Source organism: Mustela lutreola, chromosome 9 (genome assembly GCF_030435805.1).
Source record: "Mustela lutreola isolate mMusLut2 chromosome 9, mMusLut2.pri, whole genome shotgun sequence".
In the NCBI taxonomy this organism is placed as follows: Eukaryota; Metazoa; Chordata; class Mammalia; order Carnivora; family Mustelidae; genus Mustela; species Mustela lutreola.
Window position 1 is genome coordinate 54939062 of NC_081298.1, and position 24591 is coordinate 54963652.

The 24591-nt window shown below is 42.6% G+C and overlaps 1 protein-coding gene across 1 annotated transcript in view; it reads left to right on the top strand.

Annotated features, from left to right (window-relative positions):
• The first annotated feature begins 11548 nt into the window (after positions 1-11548).
• LOC131808362 (lysine-specific histone demethylase 1A-like) overlaps positions 11549-24591 on the top strand; it is a 53369-nt gene continuing 40326 nt past the window's right edge. The window contains exons 1-2 of the mRNA XM_059134349.1: positions 11549-11647; positions 12685-13125. Of these exons, the coding sequence (XP_058990332.1) occupies positions 11549-11647; positions 12685-13125 (540 nt within the window). The remainder of the gene's footprint in view (positions 11648-12684; positions 13126-24591) is intronic.

The following is a 24591-nucleotide window of genomic DNA, read 5'->3' on the forward strand; positions in this document are numbered from 1 at the left end:
GTGTGTAGCTCTGTCCAACTAAGGAGATAAGTCTTCCAAATTTGGTGTTCCAGATTCTTGAAGACACCAGCACATACCTTCACTGTTGTAGCTACTTCCTGGTATGTAAAAAATCATCTCCAAACTTGGTGGCTCACTCCAATAACCTTTATGTTTATCTGTTCACAATCCTGTACTTTGGGTAAGGCTTGGCTGAGACAGTTCAACTCTGCTCTACATGGCTGATAGTTTTGACCTGGACTCAAAGGTGCACTTGCAAGATGGCCCCACTCTCATGGCTGGGAAGGTGGTGTTAACTGTTGGCTCGAAGCTCAGCTGAGGCTGTTAGCCAGGGGCCTCAGTTCCTCTCTGTGTGGTCTCTCCATATGGCTAGATTTGATATCTCTCGGGGGGGCAGTCTCCAAATAGTCAAACTTCTTCCACGGTGACTGTCTCCTTCCAGTGTGAAAAAAAAAAAAAAAAAAAAAGCTGTAGCATGAAAACTTGTACCCTGTCACTTTCTCTATGTTCAATGGGTTAAAGAAGATTACAGAATCAGTTTCGATTCAAAGGGAAAGGAAAAATGCAGGGGTATATGAACACTGGGAGTATGGTTCATTGAGAACAACCACTGTCAAAGATAAGTCCAGGCTCCTTCAAGTTTTTACTAAAAGTTGAACTTCCACTAACCTTTCTAGCCAGCAAATAATGGGGTGAAGTTGAGCATTGGCCTAGGAGTCAAGACACTGGAACTTCTTACCTAGTTGGACTATTCATTAACTTCAGAGATTTGGAGAAGTGACCAGATTCTAAAGTTTGTCTGGATGAACTTTAAAGTAGCATCTGGTTTGAAAGTCAGAGTCTAAAGTCTTGGTAGGTTTCAGTTCCCAGACAAGTCTTTACATTCTCCTTTATGAGTCTATCCCATTCTTTTTGAGCTGGTCTATCTTGATCTCCAGCTGCCAAAAGGCCAACCCAGTTATTTACTTAATTCCTGAGCTCTGCTGATCTCAGTCCCTCTGATTTGTCCTTTTGACCTGCTTATTGCGAGCTGGATAACCTTAGGAAGCCACACAACTTCTCTTAGTCTAGGTGAAATGGGGATAAGAACCCCAGATTTATAACTGTGGTGAAGACTGAATGGGAGAAGGCACACAAAATTGCTTTGCAAAATGGTACTGGGATGAGATGGCATTGCCCAGCCACCCTAATGCCACCAGCACTAGCATGTCATATTCAGGTTGGTCTTTCCATCTCCAGTGCTGGTGACAACCACTTACTAACTGACTTTGATTCTTATTTTTTCATTTTATACTGAGGGAATACATCTGTCAGTTACATTTTACTCTCAAGACGTTCTAAGACTCCAGGATTTCCTTGCTGATAACCCTTGACAATCCAGTGGAATTATTTAGCCTGCACCTACAGTAGGGAATCTCACAACCAGGGCTGAGATGGAGTGGGGCAGAATTATACAAATGCAAAAGAAAGGAGGGGCTTTTTAAAATACTTTCTGAAAGTTAAAAATAAAAACATCTTCAACATTATTTTGTAAGGTGTCATCTTCAGATAGTTTACCCAACCAGACAGCAACTCAGGAACAAGGATTTTGTCTTTTTTTTAAAAAAAATTCTACCCATTCAGTGACTAGAATAAGTGCCCAGCAAAAGAAACTCAGTTAATGCTTTTTGAATCAATGAATGAATGATAAGAACCTTGAATTGTGAAGAGGCTCAGACAAAAGGCTTATTATTTGATTTAAAAATAAACATGTAAGTGCTGGAGAAAAACCTCAATTGGTATCTTTTGGGTAGGTTATTTAAACCAAACCTTTTATACTGTGGGGTGTTATTTTGTTGTTTTATGACTGCTATAGCAGAATTATTAATTTGATTCATTATAACCTGATTTATAATCATCTGAACTGTGATTTAACTTTTGAAAAGGACCCATAAACTCTTCATGGGTTTGGTCTCACAGAAAGCAGAGGAAGCAAAATATGCCCAGAATAAACTGCTGAGTCACATGTTATGTCTTTTCCCTTAGCCAACATTCCTAATCCAGTATCACTGACAATTCAGAAAGGAGCAATATCTAACCTGATGTGATGGCAGCATCCATGAATACGTCCCCTGTTACTGAAGAGTACATGTCACCAATGTGTGAGATAAACGGTTCTTGGATATTGCTTTGACCTATTCTGATGGTGTTCAGATTCAATTAGGTAAAACCATGAGAAACTCAGCTGTGTCAACCCCTCCTAGGTGACACATGGAAAAATCAAGTGTGCACAATCTTAGCAAGAAGAAATTGTCTTGTTTGTATTTTCTGGAAGTGGAGGAGAAGAGAAAAACAAAATAGTAGTCAGTGAACAACATTTTTGTACCAAGAATTGTGTTCGATCCTTTCTCTACTCATTTACTCCTTAGAATGAATAGCCTAATGTGAATTTCTCTCCATTTTATAAATGAAGAAAACTGAGGCTTGGAGAATTGAGTCACCCACTTAAGATTACATAGCTAGTAAGGGGGATGGACTGGGATTCAGACCCTCTGCTTTTGCCCTCATCCTGTCCTGCTTCTATAGAGTCTCTTCCAGCTTTGGCCTCATCACACTTTACTATGATTTGGCCCTCTGTTTTTATAAGGTTACAAGAACATCATATATTTCTGCAACCCCTATATGACACTGAGTACAACCACAAGCACAAATCTGAGGGGAAACCACACAAAACCAGACTGCTTCTGGTGATCTTCACACAGTCCATTGCATTTTCTTCCTTACTCTGCCTGTGGTGTGTTGAGATCTTTTCCCCAGTTCAGATGTCACCTCCTCCAGTGAGCATTCTCTGATCCTCCCCTCATCTCTACTGCCCAGTCCTTCCTGGTATCTCCCATAATGTCCTGCCTGTATCACTATTGTTAATTATTATTATCTACTTAGGTATCCATCTCCTGCACTAGACTGTGAGCTCTCTGAGCTCAGGCCTATGTCTGACTTCTCAGCTAGACTGTGACTTTTCTGAGGATCAAGACTGTGTCCTCATTCTGTTTGTAACTTCAGTTCTGGGTGTAAACTAGCACAGAGTAGGGACTCAGTGAAGTCTACTGATTGGATCAAAAACATTACTCAGAAGGACTTGAAAACGTGTGTCTCATGGAGGGGACATCAATTTAGAGAAAGAAATTTAGAGAAAATAAGGAACATGAAGACATAGAAAGAAGGATAATATAAAGGGAAGTACTTAGTAATGTTCTCTGTGGTATTTGAATTATTCGATTTTGGTTAAACAGGAAAAAAAATTAGGATTCAATTATTTCCAGTTATCACTAAGATGATTTTAATAATTGCCTAATTGACACATATCCTATGTTTAAGTGATATCAGGAGCTTCCCAGTTAACATATGGGAAAAAAAAAAAAAACTATCAGCTCTAAGTCTTTCTTAAAAATTAACTGAAAGCAGTAAACTATGTCTTCAAATCATCTTAATAAAATACAAGATCTTAATTATAGATTATAATTATAGATGGTTCATTTTCATATTCCAGGGCATATGTTAATTTATGTCACGTGAATCCTAAATGATGATTCACCTTGTTATTTTCTTTGTTATTGTTTACTCCTTATTGTTGTTACTTTAGCTACTCAGCATCCAACTTCCCTTTCTCCAATAATACACTCCATTATTTTAGGGGTGGGGTATTTCTTTTTTTTTTTATTTTTTCAATTTATTTATTTTCAGAAAAACAGTATCCATTATTTTTTCACCAAACCCAGTGCTCCATGCAATCCGTGCCCTCTATAATACCCACCACCTGGTACCCCAACCTCCCACCCCCCCACCACTTCAAACCCCTCAGATTGTTTTTCAGAGTCCATCGTCTCTCGTGATTCACCTCCCCTTTCAATTTAAGGGGTGGGGTATTTCTTATCCTGTATAGGTGTGTTGGTGAAGGAGGTCCTACGTACAAAGAGAATTAACACCTCAGATTTTCTGACCCAGAGCAGCCAGGTGGGTGGACACACGAGCTGGTAGCCATCTAAGACTTAGCCAACTGGATATTCTTGAGACTTTGAACTTGAAGATGTGTAGGACGGTGGAAGTTCTTTCATTGTCATGGAAGTCTTTGTATGCTGACCCATGTGTTCTGCTCTATGACTTTTCTAGGCCTCCCAGTGCTACCTTAAATCTAATTTTCTCATTGTTTTCCAGGACTGCATCTCCAACCTTCCATTGATTTTGGGAGCCTGGCATTCTCTGCATGAGTCATCTTTACCTAAATAGCCAGTCAATTTCTGTTGCTTAAAACTGAGAATTTTGGGGCGCCTGGGTGGCTCAGTGGGTTAGGCCCCTGCCTTCGGCTCAGGTCATGGTCTTGGGGTCCTGGGATCGGGTCCTGCATCGGACTATCCACTCAGCGGGGAGCCTGCTTCCCTCTCTCTCTCTCTCTCTGCCTACTTGTAATCTTTCTCTGTCAAATAAATAAATAAAATCTTTGAAAAAAAACTGAGAATTTTGTCTGAAATACCAGGTAAAAGCAGTCTCCATTTAGGACATACATTTACATGTAGATAAGTAAAAGAATTTGCATTCTTGTGTCATGATTAGTAAGAATTAGTGTTCTCTAAGAATTATGTTGAGATTCATTTTTCTAGAAATTACAAGATATAGAAGCAAAACTGTGTGATGGACTTCTCCATTTAAATGAATAGTTTTTGTGGACATCATATAATCTACATTTTTTTTTAATTTAAAAAATTTTTATTAACATATAATGTATTTTTAGCCCCAGGGGTACAGGTCTGTGAATCGCCAGGTGGACACACTTCACAGCACTCACCATATCACATACCTTCGCCAATGTCCATAACCAAATCACCTTCTCCCCACCCCACCCCCCACCGCCGAGCAACCCTCAGTTTGTTTTGTGAGATTAAGGGTGTCTTGGGGCACCTGGGTGGCTCAGTGGGAGATTAAGGGTCTCTTATGGTTTGTCTCCCTCCTGATCCCATCTTCTTTTATTTATTCTTTTCCTACCCCCCAAACTCCCCACGTTGCCTCTCAACTTCTTTATATCAGGGAGATCATAATTCTCTTTCTCTGACTGACTTATTTCACCAAGCATAATACCCTCTAGTTCCAACCACATAGTCACAAAAGGCAAGATTGCATTTTTTATGGCTGCATAGTATTCTATTGTATATATATACCACATCTTCCTTATCTAGTTATCTGTTGAAGGACATGTAGGTTCTTTCCGTAGTTTGGCTATTGTGGACATTGCTGCTATAAACTTTTGGGTGCACTGCCCCTTCAGATCACTATGTTTGTATATTTAGGATAAACACCTAATAGTGCCATTGCTGGGGCATAGGGTAGCTCTATTTTACATTTTTTTTTAGGAAAATCCATGCTGTTTTCCAGAGTGCTTGCACCAACTTGCATTCCCACCAACAGTGTAGGAGGGTTCCCCTTTCTCTGCATCCTCACCGACATCTGTCATTTCCTGACTTGTTAAATTAAGCCATTCTGACTGGTGTGAGGTGGTATCTCATTGAGGTTTTGATTTCTTTTCCCTGATGCCGAGTGATATGGAGCACTTTTTCTTGTGTCTGTTGGCGATCTGGATGTCTTCTTTGCAAAAATGTCTGTTCATGTCCTCTGCCCAATTCTTGATTTGATTATTTGTTCTTTGGGTCTTGAGTTTGCTGAGCCCTTTATAGATTTTGGATACTAGCCCTTTGTCTGATATCTTCAAATTTGAAGAAGATATCTGCAAATATCTTCTCCCATTCTGTCAGTGGTCTTTTTTTTTAAATTTTTTAAATTTATTTATTTTCAGAAAAACAGTATTCATTATTTTTTCACCACACCCAGTGCTCCATGCAATCTGTGCCCTCTATAATACCCACCACCTGGTATCCCAACCTCCCACACCCCCGCCACTTCAAGCCCCTCAGATAGTTTTTCAGAGTCTATAGTCTCTCATGATTCACCTCCCCTTCCAATTTACCTCAAATCCCTTCTCCTCTCTAACACCCCTTGTCCTCCATGCTTTTTGTTATGCTCCACAAATAAGTGAAACCATATGATAATTGACTCTCTCTGCTTGACTGATTTCACTCAGCATAATCTCTTCCAATCCCATCCATGTTGCTACAAAAGTTGGGTATTCGTCCTTTCTGATGGAGGCATAATAATCCATAGTGTATATGGACCACATCTTCCTTATCCATTCGTCAGTTGAAGGGCATCTTGGTTCTTTCCATAGTTTGGCGACTGTGGCCATTGCTGCTATAAGCACTGGGGTACAGATGGCCCTTCTTTTCACGACATCTGTATCTTTGGGGTAAATACCCAGGAGTGCAATGGCAGGGTCATAGGGAAGTTCTATTTTTAATTTCTTGAGGAATCTCCACACTGTTATTCAAAGAGGCTGCACCAACTTGCATTCCCACCAACAGTGGAAGAGGGTTTCCCTTTCTCCACATGCTCTCCAACACATATTGTTTCCTGTTTTGTTAATTTTGGCCATTCTAACTGGTATAAGGTGATATCTCAATGTGGTTTTAATTTGAATCTCCCTGAGGGCTAGTGATGATGAACATTTTTTCATGTGTCTGATAGCCATTTGTATGTCTTCATTGGAGAAGTATCTGTTCATATCTTCTGCCCATTTTTTGATATGATTGCCTGTTTCGTGTGTGTTGAGTTTGAGGCATTCATTATAGATCCTGGATATCAACCTTTTGTCTGTACTGTCATTTGCAAATATCTTCTCCCATTCCGTGGGTTGCCTCTTTGTTTTCTTGACTGTTTCCTTTGCTGTGCAGAAGCTTTTGATTTTGATGAAGTCCCAAAAGTTTATTTTCGCTTTTGTTTCCTTTGCCTTTGGACACATATCTTGAAAGAAGTTGCTGTGACTGATATCGAAGAGATTACTGCCTATATTCTCCTCTAGGATTCTGATGGATTCCTGTCTCACACTGAGGTCTTTTATCCATTTTGAGTTTACCTTTGTGTACAGTGTAAGAGAATGGTCGAGTTTCATTCTTCTACTGATAGCTGTCCAGTTTTCCCAGCACCATTTATTGAAGAGACTGTCTTTTTTCCACTGTATATTTTTTCCTGTTTTGTCAAAGATTAATTGACCATAGAGTTGAGGGTCCATATCTGGGCTCTCCACTCTGTTCCACTGGTCTATGTGTCTGTTTTTATGCCAGGACCATGCTGTCTTGGTGACCACAGCTTTGTAATAAAGCTTGAAATCAGGTAACATGATGCCCCCAGGTTTATTTTTGTTATTCAACATTTCCTTAGCGATTCGGGGTCTCTTCTGATTCCATACAAATATTTGGATTATTTGCTCCAGCTCTTTGAAGAATACCGGTGGAATATTGATCGGAATGGCATTAAAAGTATATATCGCTCTAGGCAGTATAGACATTTTAACAATGTTTATTCTTCCGATCCAAGAGCATGGAATGGTCTTCCATCTTTTTGTGTCTTCTTCAATTTCTTTCATGAGTGTTCTGTAGTTCCTCGAGTACAGATCCTTTACCTCTTTGGTTAGGTTTATTCCCAGGTATCTTATGGTTCTTGGTGCTATAGTAAATGGAATCAATTCTCTAATTTCCCTTTCTGTATTTACATTGTTAGTGTATGAGAAAGCCACTGATTTCTGCACATTGACTTTGTATCCTGCCATGTTGCTGAATTGCTGTATGAGTTCTAGTAGTTTGGGGGTTGAGATATCACCTTACACCAGTTAGAATGGCCAAAATTAACAAAACAGGAAACAATATGTGTTGGAGAGCATGTGGAGAAAGGGAAACCCTCTTCCACTGTTGGTGGGAATGCAAGTTGGTGCAGCCTCTTTGAATAACAGTGTGGAGATTCCTCAAGAAATTAAAAATAGAACTTCCCTATGACCCTGCCATTGCACTCCTGGGTATTTACCCCAAAGATACAGATGTCGTGAAAAGAAGGGCCATCTGTACCCCAGTGTTTATAGCAGCAATGGCCACAGTCACCAAACTATGGAAAGAACCAAGATGCCCTTCAACTGACGAATGGATAAGGAAGATGTGGTCCATATACACTATGGAGTATTATGCCTCCATCAGAAAGGATGAATACCCAACTTTTGTAGCAACATGGATGGGATTGGAAGAGATTATGCTGAGTGAAATCAGTCAAGCAGAGAGAGTCAATTATCATATGGTTTCACTTATTTGTGGAGCATAACAAAAAGCATGGAGGACAAGGGGAGTTAGAGAGAAGGGGGTTGGGGAAATTGGAAGGGGAGGTGAATCATGAGAGACTATGGACTCTGAAAAACAATCTGAGGGGTTTGAAGTGGTGGGGGTGTGGGAGGTTGGGGTATCAGGTGGTGGGTATTAGGGGCACGGATTGCATGGAGCACTGGGTGTGGTGAAAAAATAATGAATACTGTTTTTCTGAAAATAAATTAATTAATTTAATTTAAAAAAAATAAAAGTGATTAGGTTTTTTTCCCCTTAAAGCATTTCTTTGTTATCAAGCGTCCATCAGACATATCAAAATGGCTAGCATATTTTTGAAAACTTTTTCAAGTCTGTCCTAAAGTGAAATTCTCATATAAAATGATTTATAATCAAGTTTAAAGTATTAAATCTCCTCATTTAACAGATATTTGGAAAGAAAAGACTATTTGGAAATCCTCCTGGAGGAGAAAAACATGTTTTTCGTGTCTACAGTAATATAGCATCTGGAAAACAAGGACATTGGGTTTCTTGTTTCTTAGGTGTTGAGTTTGGCATTTCATTCTTTGGGAGGGGCATCCTTCTTTTCTTAGGAATTTTAGATAGATGTGGATTCTCAGGGGCACAGCATACACATTGAATGAATTCAAAATTTTAGCTAAGAGTTGATATAAAAAATTAATTTATTAGATCATTGCTTTCCTTGTTAAGAAAATAAGAATGCAAAGATCAATAAAAATAGACTATGTCACAGAAGTTCAGTGGGGCTGGCTCTCTGTGGCAATATCCAAATGAAGATCCACAGTGTGTCTAGCATAGAAAAAGATCTTACTTCTGAGGACAGGCACGATGAGCTTATCTGATAAGAAAATTTGCATCAAAAAGTTGAATTTTCACACATATTAAAATTAATAGAATAATCATGACAACTAGGACTGATGTTCAGGCACAGGATAATTTAGTCAACCTGAAGAAACCCCAAATCCGTCCAAACTGAAAAACTCTGATGAGAGACAACTAGAAAGTAAAATACCTTAACCTTTAGATTATCTGGAAACTAAGAACTGGCAGTTCTAAACATATAGAAACATTCCAATATGGATGTTCAAAAGGTAAACAAATGATCTCTGATAGCAGAGACTGAATTTGGAGTCAAGAAATGGTTAAAATTAGATGGGGAAGATCTACCAGGCATTTCTCCTTTGTGTCTGGTAGCAACACCACTGTAAGAGGAGTTGAAGGGAATCACAGTGGATGGGTGGGGCAGATTGTGGTTTCATAAACAGTGAATAAGGTCTTTAAGAAGACAGGGAGGTCTCTTTATATTTTAGAAAGATTTCTGAGGGAAGGAGGGTAAAATTTTAACATTTGGATTCATAACACATTAGTTAAATTGAAAACATTGTACTAAACAACATTCCTTAATAATGCTCATGGAGATATTAATGAAGAAATGAATGATTTTTTTTATTCCACAAATAGTGGTTGACTGCTGACCCTGACCCTGTGCTGGGTATAAGCCCAACAATGAGGAATGGTAGAATTGTTTGATAAGTATTTAACATCAATAACGGCAGGAGTTGCAGTTTTCACATGGCCCTTGAAACAACAATTTTCTGCAAAATAGAAAAGAATGGGAATTAGAAAACTATGGTCATCACAGTTTAATGGTAGGACTTGTTCAGTAAATATGTGTTGGTTTGAATATATGTAAATTGGATACAAAAACAAAACAAAACAAAAATCTGAAATTCTCCTGCAGACAACATCAAGAATTGATGTGTTCTCTCATTCTTTGGGACCTTTTGGTCTCTCATTTCCCTCACTCAGTCCTGGTTTCTTGGGCTCTGTCTTCCTGAAGACGTGAATTCAATTTTCTGTCATCAGGAAAACATGATCCTTTCTGATATGTGACGTATGGGGGGAATTATAAAGCTCTAAAGCCCTGCACTCTTCCCTGGTTAGAATCGCGAAACACGGGGCGCCTGGGTGGCTCAGTGGGTTAAGCCGCTGCCTTCAGCTCAGGTCATGGTCTCAGGGTCCTGGGATCGCGTCCCGCATCGGGCTCTCTGCTCAGCAGGGAGCCTGCTTCCCTCTCTCTCTGCCTGCCTCTCCATCTACTTGTGATTTCTCTCTGTCCAATAAATAAATAAATAAATCTTTAAAAATAAATAAAGAAAGAAAGAATCGTGAAACACATACCCAGTTCAGATCAGGTTCCCCATTTGTTACTGAGAAAGGGTCTTAGCCATCTGGGTCTCTCACATTCTCTTCTTTTTAAAAAAATGCCCACCCAGGGGGGCCTGGGTGACTTAGTCCATTAAGCACGTGCCTTCAGCTCAAGTCCTGATCCCAGGGTCCTTGGATGATAATCAGCCTAGGGACAAGATGGGGCTCCCTGCTGAGCAGGGAGACTGCTTCTTCTTCTCCCTCTGCCCCTCTCCCTCTCCCTCTACCCACCCCTCCCCCTTCTCTCACTCTCTCTTTCAAATAAATAAGCTAAAAACAAAAACAAAAACAAAAGCAAACGAAAACCCAACTCTGCCCCAAATCATCAAAAGTACACGCTATGTTTTCTACTGGAAACACCCAGCTAGGACATCACAAAGCATTCTTTTGAGTGTCATTATGGATTCTTGAATGTTTATTTATTCAAGGTCTTATAATCAATATTGGTCATTCTGATCTTGCTAGACAGTCACACTGGATTGTCTCCAGCATCTGGTGGTATTCATTTTCCAGGGCTGCTACAACAAAGTACCACAAACGAGGTGGCTTAAAATAACAGACATTTATTTTCTGATTTCTTATGTTCAGATGTCTAAAATCAAGGTGTTGGTGCTCCCTCTGGACAACCCCCTGACAGAATCCTTCCTTGTTTCTTCTAGCTTCTGGTGGCTCCAGGGATCACTTGACTTATGGCTACATGACTCCAATCTCTGCCTCCATTTTTACATGGCCTTCTCTGTGTCTTCTCCTCTTCTGTCTCTTATAGAAGACAGTCATTAGATTTAGGGACCACCCAGGTCATCAAAGATGATTTCCTTTTTCTAAGAAATAGTCACAATCCCATGTTCCTTGGATTCGGATATGGACATGTCTATCATCCAGGCGTGCAAACACATATCTTCTAGTTGTTAGAGGCTTTCTATTTTTAGAGTTGTCAAAATAGCATAGATAGAACTAGCTCTTATTCCATTTTCTGTAATAAACTTTTAGCAAGTGCTTCTGGAGGTCAAATATTATGCTAATTATGAGAATACAAAGCTATGTCACATCTCTTGGGTTTCTCCCCAAGGTACAGGTTCCCTTGAATGAGAAAAATGGTGCTCCAAGTGGACGGAAAGCCCATGATTTTAAAGAGCCAGCTTAAGTACTCGCTCAATTGTCCACATTTGGAGTGTCAGAGGATCGAGAGGCCAGTAAATAATCCTACAGATCTCTTGTAAGAAATCTCCAGGCCATTTTCCTTTTCAAAGTTTTGCTCCAGGTTTCAGGCACCTAATCTGCAAAAGCATACCAGCCTGAGAGTCAGGTCCCTCAGGTTCTATTTCTGGTTCTGCTACTGAATTGCTGTGGGACCTTGCACACCACAGGGAAGGTGGGTGCACTTCCTACAAAGCAAGAGACAAGAGCCTGAGGAGCCCTCTAGGCAAGACTACCTCATACCCCAGTGAAGCTGGATCCTAGGAGCCAAGTGTACCGGCTGGACTCCTCACGAACAGTCTAGGGATGCTCTTCCTGCTGCCAAAGCCACTGATGTTCGTGTGAAGCTGGAGCTCTGATTTTAGTTTGGTCAAAGGGACTCGGACTCCCTCCTTTGTGTGAATCCTAGAAGTCAAAAGGAAAAATAGTTTGCATTTTAAAGATTTTATTTATTTATTTGACAGAGAGAAATCACAAGTAGATGGAGAGGCAGGCAGAGAGAGAGAGGGAAGCGGGCTCCCTGCTGAGCAGAGAGCCCAATGCGGGACTCGATCCCAGGACCCTGAGATCATGACCTGAGCAGCGGCTTAGCCCACTGAGCCACCCAGTCGCCCCAATAGTTTGCATTTTAAAGCCTTGACTTTTTCTTACTGAGATGTTCTTGTGGTTCACATTGCACTAGAGGAAAATGGGCTGGTGGCCCAGAGCAAGGAGTGAAGGGTTGGGAACTCTGGGCCTCTTCCTGGAGGGGTCAGGCGGGTGCTGTCCAGCAACTTGGGGACTCTGGAAAGGTAAGTTCCCTGCACCTCGTCCCCTAAAGAATTACATTTCCCGAGAGGCCTTGCCACCCACAGCCAGGGGAGGAGGAAGAAGGAGCTCTGAGCCCGCCCTCCGTTGGCAGGTCCAAGTGGGCTGTGCTCGCGCTGCATCCGAAAGGCTGACTCGCATCTCCCGCAGTGCAGCGGGGATTCCGCGTGGACACCGCCTTTTTGCCCCTGGATTTCACAATACCCGCCCCGCCCCTCCTCCCTAGAGCCTTCGCTTCGGCGGCTGCGACGGTTGGGGTGGGGCGGCTGCGGCGGCTGCGGCGGCTGCGGCGGCTGCGGCGGCTGCGGCGGCTGCGGCGGCTGCGGCGGCTGCGGCGGCTGCGGCGGCTGCGGCGGCTGCGGCGGCTGCGGCGGCTGCGGCGGCTGCGGCGGCTGCGGCGGCTGCGGCGGCTGCGGCGCAGGCAACGGACGCGGCCGCCGGCGGTTGGCTAGGGGTCCGCGCGGCAGGGACGTGGATCCTATGCGGTTATTCGCAAGGCGCAGGCGCCCCTGCCCCTGCCCCGCCAGCGGGCGGTTTCCAGCGGCGGTTTCCAGCGGGCGGTTTCCAGCAGCGGCGGGATGTTCCCTGGAAGGAGCCACAGGGTTGCGGAGAAGTCCACCCAGAAGGTGCTGGACCCCGAGAAGGACGGGCTGACGCTGACTGCTGGGTGAGGCCCGCTCTGGGACTCCGGGTTCGGGCGTTCTTGCCCTGACGTGGGCCGGGGGAGGGTGGGGGCTGGGATGCCGACGGCATGGGGGTGCCGTGGGGATGGTGTGAGACCCCCCCTTTCCCGGGCCCAGCATTGTTCCCGACTGCGGGCAGTCTGGCCTCGGACTCTGCCCTGTCGCCCAGGGCGTAAACTCACCCCGGATTTGAGCCTGGTCACCTCAAGGCCGGCGGAGCCGCCACTTTCCCCTCCCTGGCAAATCCTGCACTCCAGGTGCTACACAGACACACACGCACACACACTCACACACAAAATAAACTGACACCTCCCCCTCTCGTTTTTTAATTTTTATTTCTGACTCTGACAGCCGAAGTAGAGTCTCCAAGTGTTCCCAGCCCAGACTTAACTGAACTGTCCTCTCTTCTGTGGGCTCCCTCCCCTTAAATTTTAGTTTTACTTTTGAGTTGGAGTCTTCAGAGAGACGGAGCCTCCCAGCGCTCCCACGATAAATTTAATTGAGCTGTCGTCTATCTTCCCGCGCTCCTCTTATCTTTATTTTGGGTCTGGCCGCTTGGGCTTCCTTGTGTGGTTGGTGTGAAGGGCCTCCTCCTGTTTGTGGAGGGAGGGGTTCAAGGAGGCTGCTGCTGCTTTCTTGCCCGGATGACAGAGTTCTTTGCCGCCTTTCGTTTTTATGGACTGCTGGGTGGAGGTTCTGTGGAGCCCAGGGGGCCTGCAGGGACTTGGGATGAAGCTCATCCTGGTGGCTGTGAAGTGTCCCCAAGGCTTCCTGTCACCTGCTGCATGGGATCTCTGGCTGCTTTGCTAGGCTGTGTTCTCTTTTACTTTTTTTTCCCTACTTAGTCTTAAATTTTGTTTAAGACCAAACACCTGTGCTACCTGTGCTGTCCCTAGTGTTTCTGGAGGCTGAGAAAAGGACACCTTGTTTCCTCTGGATGTCTTTTTTATTCTTAAAATGAGGGAAAAAACACACTTGAGGAAATATGACATAAAATAATTCATTTTATATGTGAGAATTTTAAATAAAGATCTTGTTCATGAGATTAAAACTTGCTAATTATTTCTTTTTATACCCTGTGAAGTACCTCAGAGGACGCGCGCACACACACACTCACACACACACACACACCTGGTTCCCAAGTGAGGTTATTTACAATCTCAGATTCCTTGAGGTTTACACTATCTCGTTCAGTTTGCAATGAATGTAAATTAATTACTTACTGTTACGAGAGATTAGTTTTCAAGAGTTGTGAAAGTGAAGTGTGGTATCCTTGGTAAACTGACCTGTCTCCTCCCTGTAGGAAAATCTCATGCTCACACAGGTGGCATTGTGCAGAGTTCTTCTAGTGAGTGATAAATACTACTGCAGGGACACTTGATAAAGGAATAGATTTGATACTCTGGGACTGTTTCTGTGGTAGAGAATTTGAACTTTTGTTCTGTCCCAAGTCTGCAGGATTATGTTGGCTCCATTTTGTAAAGGCGGAATCAATTAAACCTAGATGAATATGGCTTCTTAGAGATGCACAGTACATTGTTACAGTCTGAGAAAGTAGTTCATTTTCGAGACTGTATAGTTGTGGTTTCATTTTAAGGTGCAGTATTTTATTTTGAGGAACTTTCTTTTTTCACTTCATTGACCTCATGATGACCTCAGTTTGTAACACAGGCAGGTTCTTTGATATGAGGCTGTTTTTTGTGGATGCATTTGTTTGTGGAATGACCCAGTGTCCTTTCTGGCTGCAGTCTTACCCATAGGGACTACATTTTTGCAAATGTGTCTGAAGACTTCTAGTGATAATGTCTCACGTAAACTCTGGCCAACAACTCTGGTTTAAAGATGTTAAAGAGGGGCGCCTGGGTGGCTCAGTGGGTTAAAGCCTCTGCCTTCAGCTCAGGTCATGATCCCAGAGTCCTGGGATCGAGCCCCACATCGGGCTCTCTGCTCAGCAGGGAGCCTGCTTCCTCTTCTCTCTCTCTCTGCCTACTTGTGAACTCTGTCTGTCAAATAAATAAATTAAATCTTTTAAAAAAATAAAAAATAAAGATGTTAAAGAAATACAGTACATTCATGGGCTAGTTCCTAGCACATCATATACCCTATTTGTTTGCTACTTAAAGAAAAAGTCTACTTAGGAAAAAAAAAATGGCCTCTTGACCTGAAAGACAAGAATTAGCCAAGAGCAAGAAAACTACTGAAGGAAATGAATAGACATTATTGTTGTATTTTTATTTGCATATTTCTTGTAATACTCTTGATTTTCACATATTTTGTCTTCAAGCAATAATAAAGATTTTCTTTTCTACAAAGATGATACCGCTGACCTGGATTTCCAGTCGTTGGCAACATCACTTTGGCTGGTTACTTAGCCTGTCTTTGAACCTCGGTTTCATTACTCTGTCCGATGTGTATGGTCATGACTACTTTGTAAAATTTGTTGTGAGTATAAGGTATAAATGACTTCAGCTTGCAGCAGGCATATAATAGTTCCTCTCCTATTACTGGCCCTCCATCATGAACAGACTAGGAAAAGTATTTTGATAGGTACTTTCCCACACTACCCCTGGTATTTGGATGGTTGCTGTAAATTTGTTCTCTCTTTCTAAAAATTAGTCTGTGTTAAAGACAACACAAACTGCGAGACACCCAATGAACTGTGGAAAGTAGAGTAGTTCTCATTCCAGTTAGAACTTATTTAGCTACTTTAATCTGACTGTGTATTGTAGATTGGCCTGATACCATTAACCTTATTTTACAAGGGTGGAGACTGAGGACAGATAGACCTTGCAAGGGGCCAAGCCGTGGCCTATATGCATTGTGTTAATTACAGGTAGACCAAAGAGCTATTAGGTCCCCTGACTTCCAGTTCTCCCTGCATTGTTGAAATCATCAATGGGAGAGTAAATGAGTCAACAAAACAAAACAGAAACCAAAAAAAATCCATGTATTGCTATCTTATTCCAGCAAAGATGCCATGTTTAATTAAAGGTTGAGTCCCTACTACAAATCCCCATCTATAAATGGTATTGATGTAGCAAGAAGAATGATGTACCAGGAAGCATATAGTATGGCATGTAATTAGATAGTGGCTTCTATGTTGGACTCCATTTTAGGATTCCAAAGGGTCAGAAAAGATCATGAAGAGTGGCACAAACAGAAGGGCCTTTTGAGGAAGGTTTTCCTCATGCTGGTCCCTTGAAGGGTGTCTAGACTACTGAGCCACATGTGTAACTTCAAAATTTTTAGTAGCCACATTTAAGAAAGTAAAAAGAAAGAGGTGACATTAATTTTAATAATGCATTTTATTGAATCCCACAGCTCTAGTCTGTATTATATCAACAGGTAACCAATATAAAACATTATTTTTTTTTGCATTCTGTTTTTCATATCAAGTCTTTGAAATCCAGTGTGTGTTGGACACTTCTAGCATGTCTCATTTTACACTAGCTGCATTTTAAGGGCTCAGTAGCTGTATGTGGCTAGTAGCTGCATACAGGACAGAGCAAGGTTAGCATTTGGGAAGCGCAGCAGGAAGGCAGTTCCAAGCAAGGGGAGATGGAAGCTGGTAGTGGAAATACACATGGCAATGATGTAGAAAGGTGAGGTACACCAGCCTGCTCCTTCCTCCTGTCCAGTAAGGGAGTCCCAGGGTAACATTGGTCATGAGAAAGAGTGGTAGAATTCTTGCCCTGAGGGTGCTCACATTGTCAGATATGTTACTAGATGGTATGTAGGCCAGGGGTAGGGACAGGACAGTGAGTTGGACTGGGGGATCTTGGTAGAGGGAGAGGAGTGGCAGCCTGACTGGCAGAAGCTGAGGCAGTTTGGGGGTCAGATCACAAAAGGTGTTGTTCGTCTGAGTTGGAAGTTCCTATCTTACTTTGCAGGTAGGAGGGCCCTCTTGAAGAAGGCTTATCAAGTCAAATGATAAGAATTGAGAGCTGCCTAGCTGTCAGCAGGGCCAGCAAAATGGATTGGGGATGAGTGGTGATGGTAAGGATTACCCTGCTGTCAGAGAAAGAAGAGACAAATGACAAGGGTCTGAAAGAAGATACTCCGTGAATGGAGAAGAGGGGCGGGATTTCAAAGGGCCAAGGCAGTGGGAACTAGTGATTGTCTCAGTTAAGTAATGAAACAAGTGTGTTGAAGCCAGGCTAGGAGTGATCAGTCTGAAGCAGAAGAGATCTGGGAGAAGAGGCCTCAGTCAAGGCAAATCGAGTGACATTAGGGCTTGGTCCCAATATTTGGAAACAGAGTGGAGAGGAGTCTCTCACAAATGCTCTCTATATATTGATGGAGTAAAATGGACTGTTTTGGTCTATTTCCTTTTAAGCATTTGTTACTTTAGATAGGGACAAGTTCGCTTACAATTTTTTTTAAAGATTTTATTTATTGGGGCGCCTGGGTGGCTCAGTGGGTTGGGCCACTGCCTTTGGCTCAGGTCATGATCTCAGGTCCTGGGATCAAGCCCCATATAGGGCTCTCTGCTCGGTGGGAAGCTTGCGTCCCTTCCTCTCTCTGCCTGCCTCTCTGCCTACTTGTGATCTCTCTCTGTCCAATAAATAAATAAAATCTTTTAAAAAATTATTTATTTATTGGACAGAGAGAGATCACAAGTAGGCAGAGAGGCAGGCGGGGTGGGGGGGAGGCAGGCTCTCTGCTCAGCCCGCATTGGGCTCTCTGCTCAGCAGAGAGGACCCTGGGGCTCGATCTCAGGACCCTGTGATCATGACCTGAACTGAAGGCAGAGGCTTTGACCCACTGAGCCACCCAGGAGCCCCTCGCTTACAATTTTAAATGTTGCCATTTAAAGTTATTTTATTATTTGCATTTTCCTCTCATTTTTATTAACTACAAACATTTGTTGAAACTGTGTGTTGTAAGTTAGATTACCATTTCTTGGATGGCTGAATTGTTTCCTTCCTTTCGCTCTCTCTTTCTTTTTTTCTTTGATCTGAATAATACTGCTCTAAGCATCTGGGGAAGCAGCTTTGTCTCTAATTTGTGTCATTTCCTTAGGACAGATTGCACTGAAGTCAAATTGCTGGATTTGAACATGTTTATGACTCAGTTGACTGCTCTCATTTCCTAAATGTTGCTCCCAGTAAGACTGCTAGCAGCAAGGATTAAGACTGCCATGTGCACTGGGGCGTCTGGGTGGCTCAGCGGGTTAAAGCCTCTGCCTTCAGCCCAGGGCCTGGGATCGAGCCCCACATCGGGGTCTCTGCTCAGCGAGAAGCCTGCTTCCTCTCTCTGCCTGCCTCTCTGCCTGCTTGTGATCTCTGTCAAATAAATAAATAAAATCTTAAAAAAAAAAAAAAAAGACTACCATGTGCACTGTAGTCCGACTAGCAATAGACACATTGGTGTAATTTGATCATTGGAGGGAGGCATCTTGGAGAATGGGAGTGTTGGGAGGAGGGCCAGAGGAGTTAGGTGGAGATCCTGGCTAATGATAGGGAAAGACAAATTTGGTGTTAGGGGCACTGATTTTGAGAAAAGGGCAAGATCCAAGTGGAAATGTCTAGGAGGTTGTGGGACAGGGGGTCTGGAACATAATAGTAGGGTAGAAAGATATGGTATGGTTGTTTATTTTCATCCTGGTTCCATCACATCTTCCCACAACCTCTGTTGCAGGCAGTGTTCCTACCCTCCACTGAGAGGGTGCAGAAACTGAGGCTCAGTGAGCTTAACTGCTTGTCTGTCAGCACCCAGTCAGTTAGCAGCAGAGCTGGGATTCCTGATTCTAAAGGCCGTGTTGTACCTCTGCTAGTTATCTGACCCAAAAGTATATTTATATATCAGAAAATATATTTACCCACCGCACTGGATATTAACATAGAAACAAAAGCCCTAGGGTTTTTGCATGTCTCCCAAAAATATTGCTTGGACTTGTGCGGTTCTCTTCCTAGTCTGTTTTACTAGATTCTTCTAGGGAGACTTATATTCTAGGGAGACTTATATCTCTAGGGAGACTAGAGACTTCTAGGGAGGCTATATTTGATTTCAGGATGGCAGAAGATAAAAAGACTCCCTTTGTGTTTTCCTGTTTATTGGCCTCTCTGGGCCTTGGGCAGGATGAGTAGGTGGTAAAATATTTGCATGGATGTTAGTGCCAAAGGACATTCTACAACCAGAGCAAAGCCTGAGGTGTAATTTCAGGCTCTTCAGGACGTCTTTGTTTTGTCTCTCTCATTTAACCTTGTTTGAAGCAAAGTCACCTTGCCATAATGCTCACTTTCCTAATTTTTCATCAGTTACCAACATTTTATATTTGTAGCCTCAGGAACGTGAGATGAACTTTGGACACAGATGTGTTTATCAGAAATACACTACTCCCTGCCTCTAGGGCTCGGGAATATCTGGACTTCTAATGAGAGAAGTAAGAACAGAGGATAAAAGTAAGAACAGAGTTCCAATGGAACTCAAACAAAGATTTTGTTTGGGACAACTGAAAAAGATTGACTTCCTTGTTTTATTCTGAGAAGAGAGTTAATTTTAGGTCCAGAATATTTTGATGTAAACTTTTTTTAACTTGTATTTTGATTTTGTGCGTTTTACTTGTAATTGGGCATGGATCATTTTACTAACTGTTTAGAATACTGACCTTTCTACAGATAAAACTGTAGAGAATTGTTCATTTTTTAAAAATTGTCTTTCAAAATGTCAAATTGATTCCATTTAAACTTTAAGTTGTTTTTTTTTAATTTACTTTTTATTATCAACAGAACAGTATTCATTATTTTTGTACCACACCCAGTGCTCCATGCAATCCGTGCCCTCCATAATACCCACCACCTGGTACCCTGACCTCCCACCCCCTGCCCCTTCAAAACCCTCAGATTGTTTTTCAGAGTCCATAGTCTCTCATGATTCACCTCCCCTTCCAATTTACCTCAAATCCCTTCTCCTCTCTAACACCCCTTGTCCTCCATGCTTTTTGTTATGCTCCACAAATAAGTGAAACCATATGATAATTAACTCTCTCTGCTTGACTGATTTCACTCAGCATAATCTCTTCCAATCCCATCCATGTTGCTACAAAAGTTGGGTATTCGTCCTTTCTGATGGAGGCATAATACTCCATAGTGTATATGGACCACATCTTCCTTATCCATTCATCCGTTGAAGGGCATCTTGGTTCTTTCCATAGTTTGGCGACCGTGGCCATTGCTGCTATAAACATTGGGGTACAGATGGCCCTTCTTTTCACGACATCTGTATCTTTGGGGTAAATACCCAGTAGTGCAACAGCAGGGTCATAGGGAAGTTCTATTTTTAATTTCTTGAGGAATCACCACATTGTTCTCCAAAGAGGCTGCACCAACTTGCATTCCCACCAACAGTGTAAGAGGGTTCCCCTTTCTTCACATCCTCTCCAACATATGTTGTCTCCTGTCTTGCTAATTTTGGCCATTCTAACTGGTGTAATGATATCTCAATGTAGTTTTAATTTGAATCTCCCTGATGGCTAGTGATGATGAACATTTTTTCATGTGTCTGATAGCCATTTGTATGTCTTTATTGGAGAAGTGTCTGTCCATATCTTCTGCCCATTTTTTGATATGATTGTCTGTTTTGTGTGTGTTGAGTTTGAGGAGTTCATAATAGATCCTGGATATCAACCTTTAAGTTTTTTTAAAGGAGGAATATGTTATTGTACTGTAATATATAAAAGTAGTAGACAACTATGCTGTCTTCAGATTTAAAAGAAATATCAGTTCCCTACACATTTTCTCATGAGTGTATGAGTGAGTGTGTGTGTGTGTGTGTGTGTGTGTATGTGTCTGTCTGTCTGTCTACCTGCTCGGGAGGGCTGTGTATTCAGATATTCATAGGGCAGAATCCCAGAACCTATGCCTCTTGGCGAGGTTGCAAGTGCTTCCTGAGGGAGATGCGGTCTGAGGTGAATTTGGAGTGATGAATATGGGGTTTTCCCAGGGGACAGATTGGGGCTGAGGGGATTGCAGATAGAGGAACTTGTGTGAAGGCAAGGGTGTGGCCACCATGGAGTTAAGTGTCCATTGGCTTTTATCCTGTGGTGTGGTAGTTCTTGGGAGCCAGGAAGACCTAAGTAGAGGGCAGGGGCCAGATCCGGTTTTGCCCCCTTGATGATTGGCCCAAGATTCTCAGACTTTCTGAGATTTGAAACATGAGTGCCAGGGGAGTGTGAGCTCCCACCTTTTGGATTGCAAACCCTGAGGGTATAGCATGGGCTGCCAGCGTTCATCTTTCCCCAGCGTGGAGGGAACCTACCTGAAATAGAATCCATAATGAGAGGGAAGCGGGGCAGAGAGATGGAGGGTGAGAGGAGTGCAGCAGACCCTTTGTGAGCTGAGAGGTCCGGCTCTGTCTGTGCCATCTCCAACTCTGAGTTTCTTGGTTGCAGGTGCCAGTAACACCCTGCTTTTGCTTCAGCTAGCTTGAGTCATAGTTCTGGGTCTTAAAGTGGAAAGAATACAGATTCATATGCCAGAAAGAGAGGGAGGAAATCCCAGGTCAAGAATGGGTGGGTGGGTGGGTATGTGTGGGTGTGCTATTTCTAAGAGCTGAGCCAATTGATCTTATATATATGTAGACGAAGGAACTAATGAAAGAGCAAAATTGAAGAAGCAGTGCAGAGAAGGGGAATACAAATGATGGACAAAGGTGAGGCCTTCAGTGGGATGAAGGGTGTGGAGCAGATCAGGCTTGACAAGAGGGACATCACTTCCTCTAAGGCCATTTGGAGGAACTAAGAATGAGGTCCTAGATGTGTAGGGAGCTCCCTTGCCCTGGCTTCTGTTTTCTCTGTGAAGGTAAGAGGTAGACCAGGCTACTGAGCCAGTTTTCTTGCCCGTGTAGTAATAGGGACTAAGGGTGTCTTGTTCCCTCTCCCATGCCTTAAAACAAAGGAATTACAGTAATCAGTAAGACCTGTTACTGATAATTGTTGTTCTTTGGGGGAACACTCTCATAAATGCATTTAACTTATGTATTCAGTAATTGTCCAGAAGCCAGGAAATGTATATATATATATGTAAAACAAGAACAGTTAGGGAGTGCACATATTGTTTGGCCTTCCACTCAGTGACTATGTGTCCCCGAGTGCAGTGGGTGGGCCCAGGGAAGTGCTGTGTTCTTAATGGTCTTCTTTCCTTCATGCGTCTCCTCTGTGGGACCATCTGTCCTGCTGGGTGTGGCTCTAGTGGCTAAGGGTAATTTTGATCTTCTCCATTTTTGCCTTGAATGCCACTTCACCTCACATAAGATGTCTTGGGATTATACATATTCATGTGGCACCTTGCCCTTTTGCAGTGTTTTCTTATATTCTCATTGGATCAATATGCTGCCTGAAGCTACCAGTTCAGAAAGGACTTACCTTTCAGATTCTTAGTCAAACTTTGTTTCTGACGTAGTTCTGAATGTCCATTTCAAGTTTTTAACTGTGATTTTTATAAAAGAGAGATTTCATTACCATTTTTATGTCTTTTGTATTATTTTAGAAACTGAACCCACATTTGAAAGGCATTTTAACAGTAAATATTTCATTTTACTATTGCAACTGTGCTTTAGCCTAAAAAGATAAAGAGCCCTATGATATTGTCTTGCATTTGATTTTAAGTGATGGCACATATTAACTGAACGCCAACCAGGGTTTCAAGGACAAATGGTTACTAGTGACACTGCCTGTGCCCCACTGTGGGACCATGAGAATGTATCACTTAGGCCTCTACTTTGGGGATCATGACTGACTGATGGCTCCAGCTGCTGCCCTCTGGATTCACCACCACTTCTTAGCCAAAACTGAGCTTCTCTTTGGCTACTTGCAGTTACTGAGCAAGTGGGGATACTACTGTGGTCCACTCATGCAAGATCCAGATGCCTCTGAAGGGTGACTCTGGCTTGAGATCCAGATGCCTCTGAAGGGTGACTCTGGGTTGGTCAAGACCCTCTTTGGACTGAGTTGGGAGTCTGAGATCCTTCCTTCCAGCCCTCCTTCCTTCCCTGTCTCCTTCACAGGGATCAGACCTGCATTGTGGTTCAACCTCCCCATGCCTTCTCAGGTCTCTCCCTTTTCGCCTTCACAGCCAGTTCCCCCAATAAATCTCCTACAGGTGTAATGCTGTCTTGGTATCTCCTTCTCAGGGAGCCCAAACTGACACACCATCCCTTTCCCCAGAGGTGTCCATCCTACCATCTAAAACCCTTTCAGGAGACAGCGTGAGGACACTACATTTTCCACATCAACTTTCTTTATCCCTCTGCCCTGAGATGATATTTCCTCAGAATTCCCATGGCATTTTGAACTTTGTGTTTGGCAGTTATGTCCTTTGGCTTTGTATCTGCTGGATCTCTCCTCCTAGATGATAAATACACTGAGAACTTGAAGAGCTTCTTGTTCATCTGATTCGTTTTGGTAACATACTTCTTTATTTGTAATCGTAATAATCAGTACTTTCCATGTGCCCAACACTGCCAGAAATACTTTTACATGAATTAATTCAGGTAATCCTCCAAATAAGGTAGGTAATATTCTCCTCATTTTACAGATGAGATCCAGAGAGATTAAGAATCTTGTCCAGGGTGACATAGCTGGTAAGTGACAGAGGCAGGGTTTGAATCGAGGTGGCTGGCTCCATGGTCCTGTTGTTCATTTAGCAGTTATTTTTTATTCAGACAGAATATGTTCCAGGTGCTATACCCAGTGTTGGGGTTGCCAGAGCTTCAATCCAAGTCTAGAATTAACAACTATTTAAAAAGCAAAACCCAAAACGTGATTTCCAAATAGGCGGGTGTAAGTCTCTGGGAGAGTAACAGCTACTTGATATTTTGAAAAATTTCTAAAAGCCTTCCTGCCCCAATGATTGTTTTCGCAAGCCAGTGTTCCCATCGTTAAAGTAGTGATTTGAGACTGAGAATTAAGGTCTCCTGAAAGAGTCCCCTGACCTTCTCCCTTGTGTACATGCACTCATTATCACACCCACCCCTCTGACCCCAAGGAGAAGAGCTGTAAGAGAGGACAAAGTGTGGAAAAAAGGGAGAAGAGGTTGGGCAAAGGGGTCGGAGGAGAGGGGCAGCCGGACCAGAGGGCTGTTGGGAAGGATAGGCTTGAATGAGGCTTCTTTCATGGAAACCAAATTGCAGAGACGCTATTGTAAAATTTTAAATATATAGCAACTGAAACGGAGTCACTGTCCCTCCAAAAGGACTGGTTCTAACTAGGAAAAATTCTTTTAATGAGATCTTTGGTAGTATTTTTAAGACAGCATGGAAGAGAGGGGAACAGTGACATATGTTGCTTCTTTACAACTTCTGAAAGGGATTAACGTGTTTTATTTCTATACGGTCATGTTTCTTGGACAAACAGTGTAAACCTCCACTTTCCATGGATTTTATGTCTGATAAGAGAAGTATGTGTTTGGTTTATTTAGGCTTGTTGTAGTAGAGCTTATGCTGAACTTTGG